Source organism: Musa acuminata, chromosome BXJ1-7 (assembly GCF_036884655.1).
Source record: "Musa acuminata AAA Group cultivar baxijiao chromosome BXJ1-7, Cavendish_Baxijiao_AAA, whole genome shotgun sequence".
Taxonomy (NCBI): Eukaryota; Viridiplantae; Streptophyta; class Magnoliopsida; order Zingiberales; family Musaceae; genus Musa; species Musa acuminata.
This window is the reverse complement of record NC_088333.1, coordinates 817,420-840,943: the sequence shown is the minus strand read 5'-3', so window position 1 is coordinate 840,943 and position 23,524 is coordinate 817,420. Positions and strand designations below refer to the sequence as shown.

At 37.7% G+C, this 23,524-nt stretch overlaps 2 protein-coding genes across 2 annotated transcripts; both read left to right on the top strand.

Annotated features, from left to right (window-relative positions):
• Positions 1-65: 65 nt before the first annotated feature.
• On the top strand, positions 66-10,592 carry LOC135678085 (uncharacterized). The gene is made up of 14 exons (XM_065190449.1): positions 66-385; positions 658-878; positions 2,660-2,834; positions 3,641-3,724; positions 3,810-4,051; positions 4,131-4,365; positions 4,934-5,013; positions 5,078-5,162; positions 8,075-8,206; positions 8,301-8,414; positions 9,011-9,058; positions 9,861-9,945; positions 10,026-10,082; positions 10,162-10,592. Exons 2-14 carry the CDS (start codon positions 658-660, stop codon positions 10,305-10,307), a joined length of 1,704 nt encoding a protein of 567 aa, XP_065046521.1. The 5' UTR covers positions 66-385; the 3' UTR covers positions 10,308-10,592.
• Positions 10,593-11,121: 529 nt separating this feature from the next.
• LOC135678084 (uncharacterized) lies at positions 11,122-23,093 on the top strand. Its single transcript, XM_065190448.1, has 11 exons — positions 11,122-11,385; positions 11,707-11,895; positions 16,608-16,661; positions 19,610-19,720; positions 19,814-19,876; positions 20,022-20,276; positions 21,065-21,211; positions 21,301-21,328; positions 21,425-21,495; positions 21,855-21,914; positions 22,690-23,093. Exons 1-11 carry the CDS (start codon positions 11,173-11,175, stop codon positions 22,756-22,758), a joined length of 1,260 nt encoding a protein of 419 aa, XP_065046520.1. The 5' UTR covers positions 11,122-11,172; the 3' UTR covers positions 22,759-23,093.
• The last annotated feature ends 431 nt before the right edge of the window (positions 23,094-23,524 follow it).

Genomic DNA, 23,524 nt, shown 5'->3' with positions numbered 1-23,524 from the left:
AAAGAGCCATGACATATCGTCTTTTTCCATTTTTTGTTTTTTTACCGTTGCCATTTTAATGGGCTTATTCTTGATTTGATCGCGTGGTGGGAGGAAGGTGCAGGGCAAGCGGGCGAAGCCTCGAGGGTAGTGGTAGTGGTGGTGGTCGCGGAGTGCCAAAGCGACGCCGGTGCCGATCGAATCAGCGCGCTGCGAAAGGAAAGGGAAGAATTCAGTCTATCGACGATCTTGAGATCCAGGTAGGGAGTTGTTCCCCCACTGGAACGCTCCGATTTGGTGTTTTCTTGGTCGAGCACGGTCAACTGCTGCAGTAACTCCACCAGTTCTACGGATCTTGGCATTTTATAGGCTCAAATTGGTCTCCCGGAAGAGGAATCTTCAAGTGGTAAGATTTTGAGTGGGTTTTGAGTGAGATTTTGCTGTTTCTTGTTTGAAATCAGGTGTGCGTATAGGTTTCGATGCGAACAAATATCGTCTTTATTGGGAATTTTAGAGCGGATGTTCGGTGCTCTGAGGTTCTTTGTTCCGTTCAAGGAATTGCCGTATTTGGTGCCCATACTATGTCCTGTTTGGTGTAGATTGGGATGTCTAGATTAGAATCACTGTATCTCTGGTTTATGATTTTGATCTTTGGAAATGTTCTGGTTGTGATCGAAGATGGATTCCGCGAGAAGCTGGTTTCATAAATTGCAACCTCGAGGGGAGAAAGTCAAGCCTGGACCGGCGAAGAAGGAAGCAGGAAGCGTGAAGGATATGCAGAAGCCACCAATTGATGAGGCACCTTCGAACATCACGAAGCAGAAGGTTGCCGCCGCGAAGCAGTACATCGAAAACCATTACAAGGCCCAGATGAAGTCATTACAAGATCGAAAAGAGAGGTGATTCTTTCTGATGTATACTTCTCTTTTTGACCTTCTTCTGAAGGGTTTCTACTTTCTAGGTTTTGGGTTATGGCATCGGAAATCTTTATTCTAAGAAAAGATGAAGGCTGAAACCACTGATCTCTGTGTTTGACTAAACTGCTATGTTGCCTCTTTGTGGAACCCGTTAGAGTCGATGCATAATTTTGTTAATGCACTTGTTTCAGCGAATTGTATGATGTGAACCATTCATTCTCTTGGACGTCTCAGAGAACTCCACTAGTAGAAACCTTTCCTTGTTTACATGCACCATTCATCGGATAAGAGTTGATCTTGAAACCACATATAAACTGAAGCTATTTGTCACTTTTCACAATCCATATGGTCTGTCAAATTTGCTGTTGACTAGTAGTTGGCTTTCAACCATCTAGCTTGCATCTTCATGTCTATCAAATGTGTTATTCATCAGCTGGAAAGAACTATCACCCTGGTAGCATCAAGGAAAGTTTTTCTTTTGATGGCACAGATATTGTTTTCACTTAAGTCTATAAAATTAGATATATTTCCAGTACAAATCAATTGGTAATGCTTTCATTTGCCTCATTGCCTTCATTGTGTTATTGACTCTTCTCTGTCAATTGTGTCATAATTGTTTCCTCATTTCTACTTACACCTTCTGACAATACTTTTGTGTCTTTCCCTTTACCTTGCTTTTCTGACTTGAATTTCTTTTTTCACAAGCTGTAAGGTTGTGAGTATTTGGGTTAGTGACATGGATATTCTCCAACCATTGGTCTTGTTGAGAGCAACACTAGACAAATTCAGAGTCATATTTTTTCTCTTTCTATTGTTTCTAATAAGGTTTTCTTTGTCCTGTACTAGTCTTCTAGTACTATTGACTCACCCCGTTCAGTTGGTGCTCTACAGGTCTCCTTTGACGTTGTATTATTTATTAGTACTAAATCATATGCATGATAAGCATTACATGCAATACTGTCTCCTTGGAATATCAGAAATATAGTTTTGAAGTAAAGAGATATCTTTTGGTTGATATATACCTAAGGCACATCTGCATTAAGTTCATTTGTTTATTTTGCTCAAGTACTTTGGTTTCAAGAGTTCTTTATACATGTCACAAACAGTTTCAGGTTTAGACAGACTTCTATCTGAGTATTGCCTTCTAGCCTCTTAATATGTAGTCTTCAACTAAATATTGGCATCAGTATTTTTTTTCCTGACTATACACATCTATTTTAATATGTAAGAAAAAAATTACCCTTGATATTGTTGCTCTTTTCCTTGGCCTATATTCCTCACCTCACCGCCTTTATTTATATATTGGTCATGTCAATATGTGGGCTCAAACTACATATTGATAACCATTAGATTGTCTAAATTCTTTGACTTGCCAAATATTGAAAGAATGGCCTGCAAAGTACTTTTGCAATGTTCTAGTTCATATACCTTTCCCTTCATAATTTTACCTGTTTTTTCAGTTCGTTGTAATTATCTTTCATGACCTTTTTTTGGAAGATCAAGTGAGGTTCAATTGGTAGCCAATTGCTTTTATTGCTTCTCATTATTGATCATTACCGTTCTTATTTCTCACGTATGACCAGTGCCTTAAATTCTTCCTTGCAATGATTTTTGGATTGCATTTGACACTATGACATTGTTATTTGTGCCTCTTATTCTAAGACTGGTTTTCATTTCTAAATGCTTAGTTTTTTTAATGGATTGGTGGAGTAAACACTTTTCACTTAAACATTTGTTTTTGTTTCAATGGATGCTAATTTCAGGCGCTGGATGTTGGAGAGGAAGCTTGCTGATGCAGAAGTTTCTGAGGAAGAGCAGAACAATATTCTGAAGAATTTAGAAAAGAAAGAGACAGAATACATGCGTCGTCAAAGGCATAAAATGGGAGTGGATGACTTTGAACTTCTGACCATCATTGGAAGGGGGGCCTTCGGAGAGGTTATTTTATGCTTAAGTTCTTCCCGCATTCTCAGTTACATAGTGTCATTGAATTTGTTGGGGCGAAAATTTTATCTTCGACATCATGATACACTTGTCCGTTTTCTATTGCATAATATATAGATATACTGAATTACTGATTACGACTAATATCTAAATCAAAATTTTAGGGAACTGGAAAAGATTGTTGCTAATATTTTACGCCTTAATCTGCTGCAAAGGTTGTTCAGTCTGCTAGAAGAGTTTGTTTGGTCTGCCCTTCCTTCTAAACTGACTTAATCTACATGGTTTTTAATTGTAAAGTGGCTGTATGTTTGCCATTTAGTGCAAGCTTCTGATCTTTGAAGAGCTTGCTTTTATTTTTGGATGCAAGGTCAATTTTCCTAATGCTGTTGTTTTTCCTTTCTCCTTTCTCTTGGAACTAGCCTTCAAATTTCTTATTTGGATGTTCCTTGTGAGTTTTAATTGGATTGTTGGATACATATTCCACTATACAAGAATTTGGCCTTTTTTGAGATACCTTTATTTGACATAAGGATTTGATGTAATTTGCTTATTTGATGACATCAGACCTGAACACAGTATCATCATGTCAGGTCTTATTCTTGCTTAACTCTGTTTCTTGGCATCAAAAGATTATTTGACCTACTGTCAACCAGCCAATGTTTTAAGATTGTCAATGAAATGGAATATATTCATGCCACTACCTAGCATACTTTTATTATGCTTTTGGCTTGATGATCAAAACTTAGCTACCACTGACTGCTCAACTGGACGATTGATCTGGCTTCATCATATTTATGCAGGTGAGGATTTGTAAAGAGAAAACTACTGGGCATGTCTATGCAATGAAAAAGCTTAAAAAATCTGAAATGCTTCGCAGGGGTCAGGTATAGTTTTATACTTCTATTGTCATTTGCCCATAACTTACATAAATTTTTACAATCCATCGACCTACTTCTGCATGCTTTGTAGGTGGAGCATGTGAAAGCTGAAAGAAACCTACTTGCAGAGGTGGATAGTGCCTACATAGTCAAACTCTATTTTTCTTTTCAAGACGAAGAGTATTTATATCTCATCATGGAGTATCTTCCTGGCGGTGACATGATGACTTTACTTATGCGTAAGGATACATTGACAGAGGATGAGGCCAGATTTTATGTTGCAGAAACAGTATTAGCAATTGAATCCATTCATAAACATAATTACATTCACAGGTATGCCTCTTCCAATGCTTATACTTTTCTCTCTTCTTGAACAACACTGGTTTAATTAACCTTGGTAGTATCTTTCCAGGGACATTAAACCAGACAATTTATTGTTAGACCGACATGGTCACATGAAGCTCTCAGATTTTGGCTTGTGCAAACCTCTGGATAGTAGTAGTTTTCCAAATCTCAATGAGCCTGAACATGCAATGGGAAGAAATATCAGGCCTACTCTGGATGATAAGCGATTTAATGTCGCTCCTGCTCCTAGGCGTACTCAACAGGAACAATTACAACACTGGCAAAAGAACAGACGGATGCTGGTAAAATTCAAAATTATTTTTACTTTAGATTGGCTGGTTGCATTTGACTTTAGAATTTGTGATTGTTGTTCACTGTAGAATTTTACTTAATGCTTTTAGATGGACCTTTTAACTATTCAATTTGAGATTATATGACTTCTTTATTTACTTGAACAATTATAATATGCATTCTGAGAAAGCAAATTACTGCACAGACGGTCCTGTGAATGTTCATTAAGCATAAACAAGAAAGCCCTATTCCTTTTTGGGTTAGCTTGAATATTTTATGGTGATAATAGTTGATGACTAAAATTAGAGGTATGTCATGCCACTAGTACAAATACTTGCCTCACCAACATGAAGTTATTAGTCCTGCATGAATACTCTATTTTCATTTTATTTCTACCTCATAATTTGAAGTTTAGAACTTAACCTCTTACTTCTTTATAGCTAGTTACTAAATTGCCACTTTATGTTTCTCATCCAAAATCCATGGCAATTTATGTTTCCATGCTTAGAGGAGATATTTTAGCATCTTTTTTTATGCTAGCATGTTCTCATTTTGTTGTATGATCTTTTCTGAATACAGGCTTACTCAACTGTTGGCACACCTGATTACATTGCTCCAGAAGTTCTGTTAAAGAAAGGATATGGAGTGGAATGTGACTGGTTGGTTCTCCTATTTTCTGTTTGGAAAATATATGTAAATGTCCTGACAGCATGTTATTTTTAGGTGGTCGCTTGGAGCAATTATGTATGAAATGCTTGTAGGTTACCCGCCATTCTATTCTGAAGATCCAATGTCGACATGTAGAAAGGTCTGTTGTTTTGTCACAAACATTTTCACTTTTTTTTCCCAATTTGAAATCGAGGATTTGATTCTGGATAAGTGGTTAACTCGCTTTTTGTCTGATAGATTATGACTCTCGTCGTGATGCCCCTTGAACTTTACTTAGTTAAGTTAGATTTAGAGGAAAAAAAGAAGAACAATAAGCAAAATACAGTCTCTCTGACTTGAGCTTTTATTCTGAGATGGGCATCTATAATTTCTTTTTCTGAATCCAGCTTGTACTTCAATATTATACTCACGCCACCATGATATATCATTTGTCATTATAACACAGATCTTTCTAAGTTGCCCAGGATTGCTGTTAGAGCATACTTAAAACATCCTCAATTCACCCTTTGAAATCAGCCTTGGTGGGTCTTATGGACCGGTGATTTAAAAAGCGCTAGGTGCTAAAAGACGCCAAGGTCCAAAAACGCCCGAGGCGCTAGGCGCTCGCCTGAGCGAAGCGAGGCGCTAAAATATAAAAATATATAATATAATTAATAAATATAATTATTTAAAATTTTAAATTAAAATATGTTATTAAATTAAGAAAATCTATTAACAGTATTGAAAATTAATAATTTTAAATAAACATAACAATATTAACAGTATACAGTATACTGTTAACAGTATACAGTATACTGTTAACAGTATACTGTTAACAGAAGGAGAAGAAGGAAGTGTAAGGGAGTGCTGAGCCTGCTGACTGAGAAAAGAGGAAGCGGCAGCGGAGTGTAAGGAGGCAGCGACGACAGCGGTAGCGGCGAGCAGCGGGAGCGGGAGCAGGAGCGGCGAGCGGCGACAACGTTTGTGAGCAGCGACAGCGGCAGCAGGAGCGGGAGCGGCGAGCAGCGGGAGGCGCGAGCGGCGACAGAGGCAGCGTTTGCGAGCAGCGAGATCGGGATTGGGAGCGGCAGCGGCGAGGGTTAGGGTTGGGTTCTCACTTATATCGATTTTAGTTGGTTCGATTGAACCAACTAACCATCAGAGACCGAACCAGGACCGAACCAGACCTAAAATCCTGGTTCGGTCGCCTTGGTTAACCCAGGCGCTCGCCCGAAGCGCCCAGCGCCTGTTTGAAGCGCGCCGCCTGGGAGATTAGCGAGGCGCTCGGGCCTGGCGAATCGAACCAACTAACCATCAGAGACCGAACCAGACCTAAAATCCTGGTTCGGTTGCCTTGGTTAACCCAGGCGCTTGCCCGAAGCGCCGAGCGCCTGGGCTCGGGCGAGCGCCCAAGCGGCGCCTGTTTGAAGCGCGCCGCCTGGGAGATTAGCGAGGCGCTCGGGCCTCGCCTCGCCTCGCCCGAGCGCCTAGGCGAGCACCCGAGCGCCTTTTTAAATCACTGTTATGGACCTGAATTACTTGTTGAAATGGCTATTGTTTTTCTTTTCAAATAATTTGAATCACTTGTAGTAACGAGCTGTCATCTAGGTTCTTGAATTTAATATGTATTTCAGTTCTTTGCTTCCATTGTACTGGGTCAATAGCTTGGTTCATCTTACTGGTTTGTATTGGTGTACCGACCAGCTATCAGTATCGTACGTACCCAGGCATTCCGACCTGTACCGACGTGGTATGGTGGGATGTACCAATGTACCACCCATATTGGTCCCCTATTGGACTAGTACGTACCGCCCATACTAAGTGGTGCATCTCGATACGACGAACCTCGGCCAATAGTAATAAATTACCTTTAGTGCGCCTTCACTATTGCTATAGAGGGCTAATTACATATTATCCCTTGTAATTAGCTATGTTTAGCATTCCGGTCCTAATATTTTTAAAAATTATATTTAGTTTCCTATACTTACGAAAGTGAAATTTTGAGATCTCTATACAAAGTTAAAAATCAAGAAAGAGAGAAGGGCTTTGTTGGAGCAACGGGTTAAATATTTCACTTTCGTAAGTATAGGGATCTCAATATAACTTTTGAAAGTATAAGGATCGAGATGCTAAAGGTAGCTAACTACAGAGGGTAATATGTAATTAGCCCTGCTATAGATTCCTGTCCTGTCTTACCTGCATATGACTAGAATGTTGTTGCAATTAACTTATCGATATGTGCTTCCATTTATCATGCAGAGAGCAAGATATTATCTTCACGGTGCCATCCTAATTCATCATGCAGGGGCCAGGAGTCCAATTCTTTTGGCTTCATCCTTGATATGGAGTCGCTGACATTAACAAATTTGTCTTTCTCCTTCTACCATATCATTAAAAACTCATATCAACTATAGTTCCTGCAAACTTTGCTCAAGCAACCAACCCTGTTAAGTGCAATTTGCTCTAGTCCTCACATTTATGTTAATTATATACAAGATTAGATCTGATCAGAATGGTGTCTACATTGTGATACCTTAAGAGATCTTTTGGGCTGTCACCACCTCTATTAAATTTGAACATTAAATTTGGTGAAATTTGATCCTGTAACAAGAACATTGGAACTGCTATGCTTGCTTAATCCTTTGGTTGGTCAAAGACGTTTAGGGCAATGGCTTTTGCACCTTACCAGCAATTACATAAGATACTTGGAAATTTTACAGCAGGAATTCCCATTTTGTGGCATGGACTGTTTTGGCACAGTATGTGTCATGCTAGGCCTGTTGGCCTGCCCCCTGTGTGGGTCAAGACATGCCAAAAATTGGCATGGCCATGTCTCAGCATTGTTGGCATGGCTCACTGTAGCTCGACAGGTTTCAGCACTGATAGGCATGTGCCAGTTTGTGCCACAACAATCCTTGCTCTGATTTAACAGACCTAGAGCTTTTCTTTTGGCAAACTGCATATGGGAATTTAGTCTTGATCTAGAAGGACTTTCAAAGTTTCAATAACTGGCTAAAGTGTTAGTACTGTTTTAATATGTTAACATTGATTTGCTTTTCTCCTATTTTGCAGATTGTAAACTGGAGAAACCACTTAAAGTTCCCTGAAGAGGCTAAGCTTTCATCTGAAGCTAAAGATCTTATTAGCAGACTTCTATGCAATGTAGAGCATAGACTTGGGACAAAAGGTGCCCATGAAATAAAGGTCTGTACTTTTGAAGGTATCTTTGATGGCCGGTTTATACGGATTCTGTCCAAAGTTATTATTAATTTATTATTGCCATTGTGGTCCATTTCAGGCGCATGTATGGTTTAGAGGTATCCAGTGGGAAAGTCTATACGAGATGGATGCTGCTTTCAAACCAGAGGTCAACGATGAGTTGGATACTCAAAACTTTGAGAAATTTGAGGAGGTATACCGATTTGAGAATTCTTGGATCTCTACAGTGTTAATTTGTTAGCAACGAGAAATGTTATTTTGTGAATAAACATACATTGAAACCAGTTATGTTTTAATGGCTTCACCTGTTTTATTGATGTGTGGTGCAATCTGTCGCATCTCTTCTTGTTCCTGTTTGACTTGGGACTGCATTTGTGTTGTTGTCTCTTTGCTCTGTCACTACTCTAGTCCTACTTACCATGTAGAACCTACATGAAACTTGTGCCACAGTATTAACATGTAAATAAAGTATATTTTTGAACTTTACCGTTTTATTCTTTTCTATGTTCTGTATAATTGGATGTTGTAAGTTGTGTAAGATGGTAATGAAGGAGATGATTTCTGTGCATGACAATGTATATGTTTTTCAGCAGATGGATTTTCTTAGAATGTATTGGATACAAGACTCTTTGTGTGATTTTTCTATTTGTATTAGGAAGCACTTGTTGACTTAAATGGATTTTTGAAGATTACTTTCATAACAAAGGGAAAATATTATCATCAATTTTCGAAGTATATTTTCATGCCTATTCTTTCTCGAAACTTCAATTGACTTGCATTATGATGCAGACCTCTGCAGCAGTCGAGACTTCTTCAAAGTCTGGCCCATGGAGGAAGGTATGTTTTGCTTTGTTGTCTCCTATAAAATATATATTTTCTGATGTGATAATGATTATGCTTTCCAGGAGATTGTTAAGTGTCTTGCTCTTATATGTTATTGTGTGAGGTATAATTTTTAAGTTGATTCCATATGGTTATGTACCTGTTCAAGTTGAAGTTTTGCTGATTATGGAATTCATTAGTGTTGATATGGATCTCCACTGGAATCATTATGATTCATGATTGACACTTAGTGTTCTCTTACATACATGGTTTTGTCTCTTGGCATTTGTATGCAGTTATTCTTGTAGCTACTAAACAATCAGAGTCTTGTGATTGACTTGTCTAAAAGAAATCTATCAATTACCATATGAATTCAGGATTTATTGGTTTCACTTTTGACTGTAAAGGTTTTGCCTTTATTAACGATAGAATCTTTGGTCAGTTTGGTTTATGATGCAGTGCATTATTTGTATTAGGACCTATGTGCAGATAGAAAGATGGGAAAGTAAAAAAATCTTGAAATGAACAATCTAGCCTTTGATGTGGAAAATGTACATGGTCTTGTCAGTTGTAAGGTAAAGATCTTTCATAATATATTGAATACCCAATAATTAATGTAGCTCAACACTCCTAAAGCTGTTTCCCTGTAATGCTTTAGCTCTTTGTTTGAACAGAAGTTATTGCTCTTGACTTGGCTGCAATTGGTAATCTTGCTCAGAATATCAAAAAAATTAATTTAAAATTTAAGTCAGATTATATATTTTAATTGCAATTATGTATGTTTAAATGTTAATTGTTTTCCTTTTTCATATTACAGATGCTTCCATCTAAGGATGTAAACTTTGTGGGCTATACATACAAAAATTTTGAAATTGTAAACGACCATGAAGTTCCAGGGATTGGTTGTTCTCTCTCTTCAACTTTCTTGAGTTACTGTCTTGTCAATTCTCTTACAGTTTTATTATGCATCATTTATATACAGCTGAACTGAAGAAAAAGAGTAACAAGCCAAAGAGGCCAACCATCAAATCATTGTTTGGTAATGACCTTTCTTACCTTTTCTAATTTAAGTTCGGTTATATCATCACAATCATTACTCTGCTCATCTGGTCATGCAGACATGGATATAGCTCCGGCAAGTCAGCCTATCCAAGGAAGTTTTCTCAAACTATTGCCTACGCAGATGGAGATGCCCGAAAGCCAAGAATCATCCCCTCACTCCAGCAGTTCTTCACTGGATCAACCTCAATCTCGAAATCGATAATGCTAAGAGCTCTGCAAGCTACTTGTTAATATCCAAAACAACTAATTTTTGCAACTTCCTTTTGTCTACATATACCAAGACCTTCAGTTATCATCTTCGATCATCCTGTATAAGAAGTGGTGCCATACAGATGTTGGCTTGGTTACTTGTAAATTTGTGGTTCCAATTTCATAAAGGTTAGCTTTCAGATTTTTTAATTTTTGTAACGATGGATTTAAGCTGACATGAGATATAGCTTTGTAATGTGAATTAACTATCGAGAACAGATGGTTACTCTTTTTCTCATTTGTGCAATATCACATGCTTTTTTGTATTAATTTTCAGATTGTGCAAATAGCAACTTATGGAGGGCGATAGATACATTCATTCATTGCATAATAAAAATCATTTCTATGTGAGGTGTCGTTATTTAGGTTTCTTGTTTGGCTCATTAGCTATAGTCAGTGTGCTCTTTATCAGTCTATTCTTAGTAGATGTCTCTGTTGAAGCAAATGATCCATCAAATGCCACCATTTCAATTTTGCTTTGTGTGTGTGTGTTGCCTAATGAAATAAAATTTTCCAAATAAAGATGTCATAATTTGTAAGTTTTAAGCACCATAAAAGAATTAAAAAATGAATTTTTTTAATATTAACAATCAATGGTTAAACAGATATTGATTAGTGAAAAAAACAATTTCTCTCTCTTTTTTTTTCTTTTCAAATTGGGAGAAATTTCATCGGATGAGAAATTTTGTTGGTCACCACAACGTATAGTCACGTGTTTTACACGTGTCGCTTATCTTATAGAGTGGTGCAGCGCTCGTGTTTCCCTCGTCCGCTTCTCCTGTTGTGCTGCGACAGAGCGCAGCGCGAAGCGGCGGGCGATGGCGGCGGCGAGGGTTTTGGGATCCGCTCTGATAGGGCTGAGCTGGCAGCCGTCCTCCGCGTCGTCGTATTGCTCGGGCTCCTCGTCGCTTCTCCTCCGCTGGCAGTGGCGGCGGCTCTTCTCGTCTTCGGGCTCGAGGCTCAGCATGAGCCTCAAAGCCGGCATCGTCGGTCTCCCGAACGTCGGCAAGTCCACCCTATTCAATGCCGTAGTAAGCTCCTTTCTCACATTCTTGTGGGCACAACACTACGCTTCCTGCTTCCGATTCTCTTCCTCAAGTGTATCGAGGAATAGAGAGAAAACGAAGCTGACATCTTGATCGGCAAGCGCTGAGAAAGGTTGCGACTTTCCCGGTGTAGATGTCTCTGTCAGTTGTCAGGAATTATGAATGGGATTTGCGAGGGCGTGTTCGGTGTTATGACACAAGGATTGGTTGTGGTTTCTGCTGTGGAATTTGCAGTTGTTTGGCCTTTTTTTCATAACTTGGTGATCTTTTTAGTGTTTTGTCTTATGACTTGATTCTTGTTTTCAGGTTGAGAATGGTAAAGCTCAGGCAGCGAATTTTCCTTTTTGTACCATAGAGCCAAATGTCGGCATAGTCGCGGTCCCTGATCCACGACTCAATGTTCTTGGGGGGCTCAGCAAATCTCAGCGGACAGTCCCAGCGTCTATAGAGTTTGTTGATATTGCTGGCCTAGTGAAAGGAGCAAGTCAAGGAGAGGTAAAATGTTTGATATCATTTATATCCTCATATTCAAAAGAGAAGTCATTTAGCATGTTCCTGTTCATGATTGTGTCTTTTTGATGTTAAAGTTGCTGCAGAAGCATAATCCATTTCATAGATCAATCTTTTGTTCTTTTCAAAGTTACTCTTTTTTGAAATTTTGCTGGAGGAACAAACTTACAGTTGTGACATGTTTTCTAAGATTATTTAATTGAAACTACTTCATCGTAGTTGGATGTATATGCTTGATTTATAGTTGCCAGTGATCCGTACAGGGTTCAAGTTCGACGATCTATCGATCCGATATCACCTCTCTCTCAGATGGAAGTTTTGGCAGAGGAGAGAAATATCGCTAAGAAACAAGCATGAAACCTAAACAAAAACAACTTCTATTGCTTGTAAAGTTAAAGTGCTAATTATAAAGGCTAAAACAGTGGAATAAAAGCACGATAAAAGACTTAAAGGTGTATAAGAACGTATGTTGTCTTCGAATAGCACTTGGGTGCTCTCGACAGATTGAGTATCGTTGTTGGTCTCAGTCTCCTCCTCTCTTATTGCTGGAACCTCCTCTTGAGGTATGGATAGCAAGTAGTTGGGCTTTGGAACTTCTCACAATAATTGGACGAAGTCTTGATGAAGAACTTCGATTGTAGGAACTTGAGGAGGAAGGGGCTACGGCTGGAGGTGTACAACACCTTGTAGAATTCTTTCTCTCTCTTCTCTTGCTCTCAGCGGAGGTTGGAAAGCTAAGGTCGACTTGTCACAGACAAAATTATAAACGAAGTGTTTGATGTAATACTTATGTATGTCGGTGTCTTTTGGTTTTGTTCATGCTTTACACAGCATGTAGAGGGCTGACAGTAGGCTTAGCAGCTTCATTTTGGTTGGCTTTAGTGGCCGCTTTAGGCTTGTAAACGAAGGTTGTGTCATGTGAGCATTTCAGTCTGTAGTTGATCATTTTGGCTCCTTTGTTGTGCGACTGTTTAGAGCTTACGAAGTCTATGTTTGTAATTTGCATTGGCTATAAAGTGTTTGTTGAAATCGATACTTATGGATCTTGAGTGAAACACTTTTTCTAACCCGTTTTCTCTTTTTTAGGTCCTAAGGGGCTATAGGAGGTTTCGGGGAGGTTAATATTTGCAGACGAACATGCGAGGGTGTTGTACGACTTAGGCAAAACCAGCTAAGTTCGTGACAGACTGGGGCTCCTTGCTATTGCTTTGAGATGTTTTAGATGGGGCTCTTCTTCCTCTTTTATGGCTGAGGTAGGGGTAGAGTTGTAGCTAGGTTATGACTTTCCTTATAGGGTTGTCGCATAGCCTTCTCCTATTCCTAGTAGGAGTGGCACCTCCCTTGCTTGGTGGCTACCCCTATTTTGGTGAGATTGCCTGTGATATGGGCTTTGCTTGGCCGAATAGGGTTTTGAGACTTCAAGAGGCCCTTGGATAAGGGTCGACCAGACTGATTAAGTGTTGTTGAGATCATTCTTGATCACAACTCTCCCAATTAGGTGATTTACGTCCCTTTGAATCTTGCTTTGAAGTTGGGGAAATTATGCTTCAATAGCTTTTTCGAGTAATCATCTTGTTACACTTAGTCTTTGCCCTTTGTGTCCAATTTGGAAGACAACTTTGATGCTTAGTCGGGTAGTAGTGGATTTCTTCTCGATGATAGTGTCTTCATCATGGGGCTTTTCTTAGTTAGTCACCAAGTCTTTAATAGATGACAACATTTTTTTTAGTGGCTTTAGCTCGTCGTTTAGCATCGAAGGCTCAAATGGCTTCAAGTTCTCAATGTTCACATCTAAGTACATCTCCTTGTAGGATGGTAAATTGAGTTCGTATGCATTGTCTCCAATTCACTTTAAGATTTTGAATGGCCCATACCTCATGAGTTTTAACTTCCTTGCTTTTCCTTTGAGTTGCTTTTGCCCAAGACGTAGCTAAGCAAGGTCTCCTTCATAGAATTATACTTTGACACGGTGTCATTCGCATCGTTCTTTTTACTTCTATTGGTGTTGTCTTCGTTGAAGTTACTTATCAATCTTTTCATGCACCTTGCGGATATGCTCTAGAAATATTTGGGCTTGTTGTGTTGCATTTCTTTTGTTGGAGATAGATGATTCCAAATCAATTGTAAATTGCAAATCAAAAGGACTGTGAGGTAAATAACCCAAGCATACCTTAGACAGTGTTTTGTTGGTAGAACTGTACATCATCTGGTTGAAAGCAAATTGAAGTTATTTTAGGCTTTCATCCTATGTCTTTGGATGTTGGGAGTTGTATCATTTAATGAGATGAACCATGGTGTGGTTTACTATTTTGGTTTGGCCATCAGTTTGCCGATAGAAGGCTATGCTCTTTGTCAAATTGGTGTCTATCATGGTCCAGAGAAAACTTCAAAAGTTGCCCAGGAAACATCCATCATGATCGGACATAATGGAACTCAAAAAGCTGAAGTGTGTCGACACGTGTTGGAAGAATAATTACGCTACTCCTTCGGTGATTGTCTTCTTGCAAGGCATGAGCACCATCATCTTTGAGAACCTATCGACCTATCAATCACTACAAAGAGGTAGTCGTGTCCTCGTCTCGTCATAGGTAGATCTCCCAAGAAATCTATAAAGATGCTCTCCCACGGTCATGACGGAACAAGCAATAGAGTGTACAATCCTAATTTCTGGTTGGTCGACTTTGAAGTGTTGCAAAGGACACAACCTCACACGAAATGAGCCACATCTTGTTGCATTTGGGGCCAGTTTATATGTCGTTTCAGGTTCATCAAAGTTTTGTTCACGTCAAAATTTGTTGCGACTTTCGACGAGTGTGCTTCTCACATCCAATTAACACAACCTACTTCTTTTAGTACACAAAGCTGAGCACCTTTGTAGAGCAGTCCTCCTTAGAGCGTGAATTCCATGTTGGTTCTTGCTTTGACTTTCTCTATGATGCCTTTGAATTTGGGTCTCCTATGCACATATCCACATAATCTTCGTGAAAACTAGATATGACATGCATATGCATAGACAAACAATGACTCGTGATCGGGGGTTGCAATAACATGTCAGTTAGATTATTTTGTATGCCCATTTCATACTTGATCACCAAGGATGAATTACTACAGATATGTCATTCACTTCATGTGTCGTGCTTGCTGTAATTTGGATTATGTTTGAAGGTATCAAAGTGGTTGATGGTCGATGTAGATGATTGTGTCCTTCCCTATGAGATACACATGCCAATGCTTGGTTGCTGGATGTAGCAAGAGTAATTCTTTATCATGTGTTGGATAATTCTACTGAGTTGCTTGGAAAATCTTTGAGTGGTATGTTGTGGGTCGGCCATCTTGCATCAAAACAACTCCCATTACGTATCTCGATGTGTCTACCTCTAACTTGAACGATTGCTTTAAATTTGGTAAGGCTAGCATGAGCGCCTCACTGATTTTCCTCTTCAACTAGTCGAACGTATCATCATGCTTTTTTGTCCACTCGGATCTTTAATTTGCCTTGGTGAGGGAATATAAAGGAGTCGCAAGAATAGAGAAGTTTCAGATAAACTTACATAGGTATTGACATGCACCTAAAAAGCTTCGAACTTCTGTGACCATCCTCGGTTTCGGCCACTCTCGGATTGCCTTGACCGTGTCCAAGTCGATTTGAATTCTTCTTCACCAATGATGAAGCCAAGGAAGATGAGGTCTCTTTTGTTGAATTCATATTTTTTTGAGTTGAGCCATAGTTGGTGTTTCATTAGGAGCTCAAACACCTTTCGCACGTGCTCAACATGTCTCGCAACTTGTAGATGAGAATGTCGTCGAGGTAGACGATGATGAAATCTTCAATATAAGTGTAGCGTATCGTTCAGGAGTCGCATGAAGGTGGTCAGTGCATTGCATAGGCCAAAAGGCGTTACCAACCATTTGAACAATGCTTATCTTATTTTGAAGGATGTTTTTCATGTCTTCTTTTTGGATTCAAACTTGATGATATCTTGATTTGAGATCTAGCTTTGAGAAGATCATGACATGTTGTAGTTGGTCCAGCAAATCATCGATCCGGGGCAACAGGTATCGAATCTTTACCATGGTCTTGTTTAAGGTGCGATAGTCGATGTACATGCGCCAACCTTTGTCTTGCTTTAGCACCATCATCACTAGTGATCCACAAGGGGAACTACTCAGTTAAATGGTACTGCTCTCAATAAGCTCAACAACTTGTCTACGGATTTCTTCGTTCTCCACAACCGAACTCTAGTACATGCTAAGATTTAATGAAGGGTCATTGGAGATAACCTGGATTTTGTGCTCCACCATGCATCGTGGGGGAAGATCGTTGTGTTCTTGAAAAAGCTTCGGATACTTGTTGATGAGCTGCTGTAGGCCTTTATCTTCTATGGTTTTGTGTGCCGAAGCCAAGGCTAATGTTCGTGTCTCCTTTATGATCGGTCGGATGAGCAGGAGTAAAACTTTCGGCATGTGTTCATCATCTTCTTTGCTTGGGTGATCGCTACTAAGTCGATTGGTCATCCGCTTCTATCATTCTTGACTATGAAATTCATGTTTGACATTAATAGTGAGGAAATGGAATAAGTGGAGCACTTTCTGGTTGTGTAGTTATTGTATATACTTATGTTTAGATAATTGTTACATACCATGTTGATCTTGATTTAGGCCATAGTCATTTTCTCGTTTGTTTTTGTCATTTGCAGGGTTTGGGAAATAAATTCCTTTCGCACATTCGTGAAGTGGATTCCATACTTCAGGTTAATGTTTCCCCTCATGTTTAGTATTAATATATATATATATATATATATATATATATATATATCTGTTCATTGCTTGTTTGTTCTTGCTTTTTTTTTATCAATGAGATAGTGATGATGTCAAGAAAATTATGTCAAAACTAGGAAACACTTAAGTACCAACTGCAAATTGTCTTGCTAAATAGATGCATTAGTTTTGATATTAAAAACAAATGTTTGAAAGGGCTGCTAGATTATTGTGCTTGTTATTAATAATCCTTATGCCAAGACTTGCTATTGTAGTTGTGTTCTTTTTGTTAGTAATTAAGCTCTTATTACATATTAAGGATTGATTTATCAGATTCTTTTTGCTCCATCATGATTTTTTCTTAGTTATTTATTTTCGCATATGATATTTGCAACTATATATATTTGTTTAGCTTGTACAATGAACTTTTAGATTCATCATCAGAGACCAATTTTAAGCTGTAAAATTTATGCCACTATCCCGTGACATCATTTCATCTTCTGATGAGAAAACACCTGATACCTATTTCAATTTTACTTCATCTTAAACTTAGTTGAGAATATCGTTCTTGTCATTATATCTTGCATTCGTCTTATAAATACTTAACTTCAACAGAAAAAAGGACTAGGAATATGCAATGCCTAATTGTTTGTATAGGTTAGATTAATGAATGTTGATGCTAAAAGTTGGTTATAGCTCATTTGCTAGCTAGAAATTTGTATTCGTGGAATTAAGAATCTAGTATTTCTTATTATGTTGTGGTTATACCCTTAACTTTGTATTGTTTTCTATAGTGATTCAAAAAGCGCTAGGCGCCAAAGACGCTAAGGTCCAAAAATGCCCGAGGCGCTAGGTGCTCACTCGAGCGAAGCGAGACGCTAAAATATAAAAATATATAATATAATTAATAATTTCAAATAAATAAAAATTAACAATATTAAAATTAAAATAATATATTATTAATCTAATAAATACAAATACTATTATTAGTATATTGTTAACAGTATACTGTATACTATTAACAGTATACAGAAGGAGAAGAAGGAAGAGAAGTGTAAGGGGGGTGCTGACTGAGAAAAGAGGAAGCGGCAACGGCAACGGCAATGGCAGCAGCAGCGGGAGTGTAAGGAGGCAGCGGGAGCAGCGACAGCGGTAGCAACAGCGAGCAGCGACAGCGGTAGCGGCAACGGCGGCGGCAGCGGGAGCGGGAGCAAGAGCGGCAAGCAGCGGGAGTGGCGAGCAGCGACAGTGGCAAGCAACGGGAGCGGGAGCCGCAGCGGCAACGAGCAGGGTTAGGGTTGGGCAGCAACAACTCATATCGGTTTTAGTTGGTTCGATTGAACCAACTAACCACCGGAGACCGAACCAGACCTAAAATCCTGGTTCGGTCGCCTACTTTAACCCAGGCGCTCGACCGAAGGGCCCAGCGCCTGGGCTCGGGCGAGCGCCCAGGCGGCCCTCTTTGAAGCGCGCCGCCTGGAAGTGAAGCGAGGCATTCGGGCCTCGCCTCGCCTCGCCCGAGCGCCTTTTTAAATCACTGGTTTTCTATTCTAACTTTCTGCCTATAGCTTTCATCTCTTTCATGACAACCTCAATAAAAAGAAAGATAAGCTAAAAGCCCATCCAACTTTTGGGGCCCTTTTGTTTTTTAAGCAAATCTAAGTTGTGATCACCAAATTGTTTTCCAAGAAAAAGAAAGCAAGAACAATCCTTTTGTTTGTTGTCTTTGTATGTGAGGTTGAAATTTGTAGCTTAAGTACGAGTGCATATGATCAGGACTGATTGAATCTGGATTTATTCATCGCAGCTGAATTTAGGTTAAAAATTCTGTAAATAAATTGGATTTGGATTTTCTTTTGTTTTTTGTTTGGATACAGATATATGAATCTAAACACTTACATCCACGTGTAATTTCAAAGAAAAGACATATTGGGAATTCACAACTGTCTTTTCAGCAAAACTAACTTTTGTAATTTGTTGCCAGTCTAGAATATATTATAACTACTTGTGTAATACATACAAAAATGGAATATTTTATGTTAATAACTGAATTAGTTTTTAGTTTTTACAAGTGTTAAATGTCTAAATTTATTTGTATCCTAGACCTGATTCAATTTTGTTTTTCTGTTCCTATTTGTATTTGATTTCATTTTTTTTGTATCTTTGAGCAAATACAGTTTTCACTCCCTTGATATGGTTCCATATTTAGGTACATCAAATATGGTTCCATGGTTAGATGAATCAATCAAAAGACATAAACCGTTTGTCTTGGTTGACTATTAATCAGACATTTAATCTTTGTGATTTGGTGCAAAGTTTCATGGGAAGAATTAGTTATGAGAAAGAGAAGCAACACTAATTTTTGTTATCATGATGTTACAGCTTTAGTTAATAAATAAGGAAGAAAAACAGCATATCGTTTTATTGACATGATTTTATAGTTCTCTAGTGAGTCATTTTTATCAATTGATTCCCTCTCCCTTATCCTCTTCCTGATTTCTTTCTCATGTATTGTATACCATACATTTAAGAACATTGATGATAGGGCTCTGTATTTGAATTTATTCCTTATAAATGTGAAAAATTTCAATTTCAAGTTGACATGGCCAAAGAAATTCCCAAATTTTAGTAATGGCTCCTGTACTGGTTGGGGTAGACTCCCAAATTTAGAGTTTTTTACATGGTTGTATTCCTGACACTCGAACAAACACATTCTGTTTCTTTCTTTATATATAAATAAGTTAACTGAGGAAATGATCCCACATTTAGATTATCATCTAGGACAAGTACTTGTGGTAAAATCTTCACAATGATCACAAACTAGAATCTCCTCAAGCCGAAGAGGGGAACCAACTACTTGGTAGGGCTTGGTTGGCAACCTTAACATCACAATTTTCACTATATTTGGCATTTGAGTTATATAGAGTGAATTGCTTCTCAGGTAGTACGCTGCTTTGAGGATAATGATGTCATTCATGTGAATGGGAAAGTTGATCCAAAATCAGATATTGATGTGATCAACTTAGAGCTAGTTTTCTCAGATCTTGAACAGGTATGCAAGTTTAATAATTACCTACTTGTGGATATGTTGACAAGATGCTTTAATAACTGACTGGACTGAGGTTTGTCCTTGTAAGAATTGCAGATTGAGAAAAGGCTAGATAAACTTAAAAAGGGCAAAGCAAAAGATTCACAATCCAAGATGAAGGTAAAGCACAAATATACCCAGTATGTTGAATGAAAATCGTAATTATTATTTTTAACAATTAGGTTGAATGCATTAAAAAATGTTTGTTCTAATAATGTAATATGTTTATATTTTATAACATTCATCAATGCCATTATGTTACCAGGAAGAGGCAGAGAAATCAGCATTGGAAAAGATTCAAAAGACACTTATGGATGGAAGACCTGCACGCTCTGTTTCTTTATCAGACTTGGAGAAAGAATCTATACATCATCTCTGTTTGCTGACCATGAAACCTGTCATATATGTAGCTAATGTAGCAGAATCTGATCTTGCTGAACCAGATAACAATCCTCATGTCAAAGAAGTGATGAACCTTGCCTCAGAGTTGCAATCTGGCATAGTAACTGTATCAGCACAGGTTTGGTATCGACACATGGGGTATCCATCACCATCTAAAATTATAAGCCTTGAATGGAAATTTGTTTTATTGTACATCTTCTTCCTCTGCATAACTTGAGTTTATCATTCATCTCCTCTCATTCTTTTTTCCTTTTCAACATATTTCCTTTCTTGATGATTGAAGAGTTAATTCCTGGTGTGTATACTTTAAATGCACATAATTGCTTTTGCATGCACATATTGGAAGTGTGAACTTTTACTTCTGGAATTGCTTAAAATTCAATCATATTTTCGTTAAATAAGGATGCTCTTTCTCTTTAGCAATGAAGAATGATACGACCACAGTATGTTTACAAGTTTTCTTCAAATTCAACTGGAATTGTTCTCTGATGTAGGCTTTCCATAGTCTTTCGCATCCATTCCAAAAGATTATGACCTATATGTATCTGCATGGCAATTTTGAAGCCATGAACTAGACACTAATCAAAAACTTCAATTATTATTTTAGATACCAACACTAGAATTATGTTCTTTTTGGCTTTCAGGGTTTCATTTTAACTCTTATCTTAAAATATTCACATTATTGTATCATTAACTATCGAGTATTACAACAATTTATATATGTGTTACCTATTGTAACTGTCGCCTTGTTGAATTAGATATTAAGATGCTCATCCAAATCTGATTTCATCTTTCTCATGTACATTTTCTTCAACAGCTGATTCTCTACCACTGTCCATTTTAATTGTGTTGTTTCCATGGAGTCAACCACAATTGAATTGAACTGATGCATAAATCTGATTTTAGGTAGAAGCTGAGCTTACTGAGCTTGCACAAGAAGAGAGAATTGAGTTTCTGAAGTCACTTGGTGTTAGTGAAAGTGGTCTCGGGAATCTGATAAGAGCAACATATAAACTTTTGGGGTTGCGGACTTACTTTACCTCAGGAGAAAAGGTAAGCATTTGCTTTTGTTTTGATTATATATTCTTGATTTTACCTTTTGTTGCCCATTTATCTTGATGTGCCCTCGGCTTTTCTCACAGGAAACAAAAGCATGGACAATATTAGCAGGTTGGTTTTGTTTAGTTGTGAAAAGTACCTTGGACTTGGTTTATTTTCTTGTCATGAATGATCCCTCATAATATAACCATAGTTTTAATCGAACAGGCATGACAGCACCTCAAGCTGCTGGGGTGATACATTCAGACTTTGAGAAAGGATTCATTAGAGCAGAGACTGTGAGTTCTCTTTATTTTTTCTACCAATTAAGTGATTCAAACATTCTACATGAGACTTACTGGGGAACTTGGGCTCTTAGGGTAGACTCACTTTTTCATGAAAATTTATCCTTATTTGAAAATGCGACAATTTTACTAATTTTACTGGGAAATAGTAAATTATGAGAACATGGACAAAAGCTATCTCCACAATCATTCACCGATTTAAGTAGGGTACAGATATCTTCTTATCAATAATCATGTCTTTTTAAGCTTCATTTCACTGTATATTTTAACGTTTTTTCACTGTATATTTTTATCTCCATTGTCAAATTCCCTTTTAAATCCACTGCTGACAGATGATGGGGTTGATTTGGCAGGTCTCTTATGATGATTTTGTTGCAGCTGGCTCTTTAGCGGCTGCAAGAGAGAAAGGACTCGTAAGTTCAATTCACTGTTCCTCTGTGAGAATGTTCATAAAATTAATGCTCAACTTCATAATAAGCATGTTAAAATTTTAAATGCAAAGTTGCACGTATCCCACAAAGTTAGTGATTTTGCATTTATCAAATTTAAATTTAGCATATATAACTCCAAAACTTAAAAACTTGCACACACACACACATTTATATATATCTAATTAATGTCAGTTGTTTTCTTCGTAGTCAACTGTTAGTCGGAATTCTAATTTGCATTGATACTTATAAAATAATGATATTAAAAATATTAGGAGTATTTTATATAATTTATATTGTATATGCTTCTTTAACTCAATCAAATTAATGTTAACCATGATTAGGAATAATAAATCTAAAAGAATGTTAAGAACAATGATATATACAGAACTTCAACATTTGAAAGCATGTCATATTGAAGTTTGAAAATAGCATACTTGTTCCCTCCAAAATATAATATCAGTGTATGTATATATATTTTGAATATTTAGACCTTGCATTTATCCCTTTAAATGTTAAAATTATTCACATATGTTACACCGGTGAGCATATTGATAACCATGGTTACCGATGATTTTTTTAAGAGAAAGTATGAAACTTAAAAGACGTACGATACCCTTCAAGTATTGCAATTGAAAACTTAATTTAAAAGGACTAATTCAAAGACTAAATTTGTAAACTTTGCAAGATATGTTTATGTATATAAAGTTCCCATTTTAGATCTTACACTTGAGTGGTCTGTTGTTTGTTGTTGATGCAGCTGAGATTGGAAGGAAAAGACTACATTGTCAAGGAAGGAGATGTTATGCTTTTCAGGTTTAATGTCTGATAACATGATTGGTGCTCGAGTAAATTTTATTTTTTAAAGGAATTTTTTGGATAGCCCCGTCAGTGATCTTCAAAACAAGGTGATTGTGAGCACAAAAAATGAGAAAAAAAAAAGAGGTTTAGAAATATACCAAGAAGAAAAGCTAAGCAGGGTACATGTCAAGCAAATACAATTATTCTTGAGATGTATTTTTTTTTTGTCGGTAGATATTGGAGTATGAAGCTGAATTGCTATCGTCCATATGTTGACTATGTTTTTTGCTGGAAAATGTTGTGTGGAAATTTGACACAATGTTTTATTATATGAACAATCTGCTATGAAAATTGCTTTCAACAGATTTCTTGCTGTTATATGACTTGTAGCTGTGGATCCTTTTGTTTCTTGTAATGAAAATAGTTGGACTTTGGTCCTCTCAAAGCTCTGTGAATGAATCTCTTCTAATTGACACAATGTTTTATTGTATGAATAATAATCTGCTGATATGAGTTGTAGCTGTGCATCCTTTTGTTTCTTTCTTGTGATGAAATAGTTGTTTTCAACCAAGGTTTGTAATACCGTACCGTATCGGTGTTTCGACCTGGGCTCGGTATTGGTACTGTACGATATACCGAGCGGTACACTCAGGTATACCGAGCGGTATACTCAGGTGTGCCGAGTACTGTAGCAGTACACTCAGGTGTACTTAGCGGTATACTCAAGTGTGTCGAGTACTGTAACGGTACACTATATTTTTAATACAGTGTTATAGTGCACTCGAACCGGTAAC

Coding starts and splice junctions, on each gene's coding strand:
- LOC135678084 (XM_065190448.1), top strand. CDS start 11,173: ATGGCGGCGGCGAGGGTTTTGGGATCCGCTCTGATAGGGCTGAGCTGG. Junction 19,721..19,813: donor TTTTCTCAGATCTTGAACAG/GTATGCAAGTTT, acceptor TAAGAATTGCAG/ATTGAGAAAAGGCTAGATAA. Junction 21,915..22,689: donor CTGCAAGAGAGAAAGGACTC/GTAAGTTCAATT, acceptor TTGTTGATGCAG/CTGAGATTGGAAGGAAAAGA.
- LOC135678085 (XM_065190449.1), top strand. CDS start 658: ATGGATTCCGCGAGAAGCTGGTTTCATAAATTGCAACCTCGAGGGGAG. Junction 4,052..4,130: donor AAACATAATTACATTCACAG/GTATGCCTCTTC, acceptor GTATCTTTCCAG/GGACATTAAACCAGACAATT. Junction 4,366..4,933: donor AAAAGAACAGACGGATGCTG/GTAAAATTCAAA, acceptor TTCTGAATACAG/GCTTACTCAACTGTTGGCAC.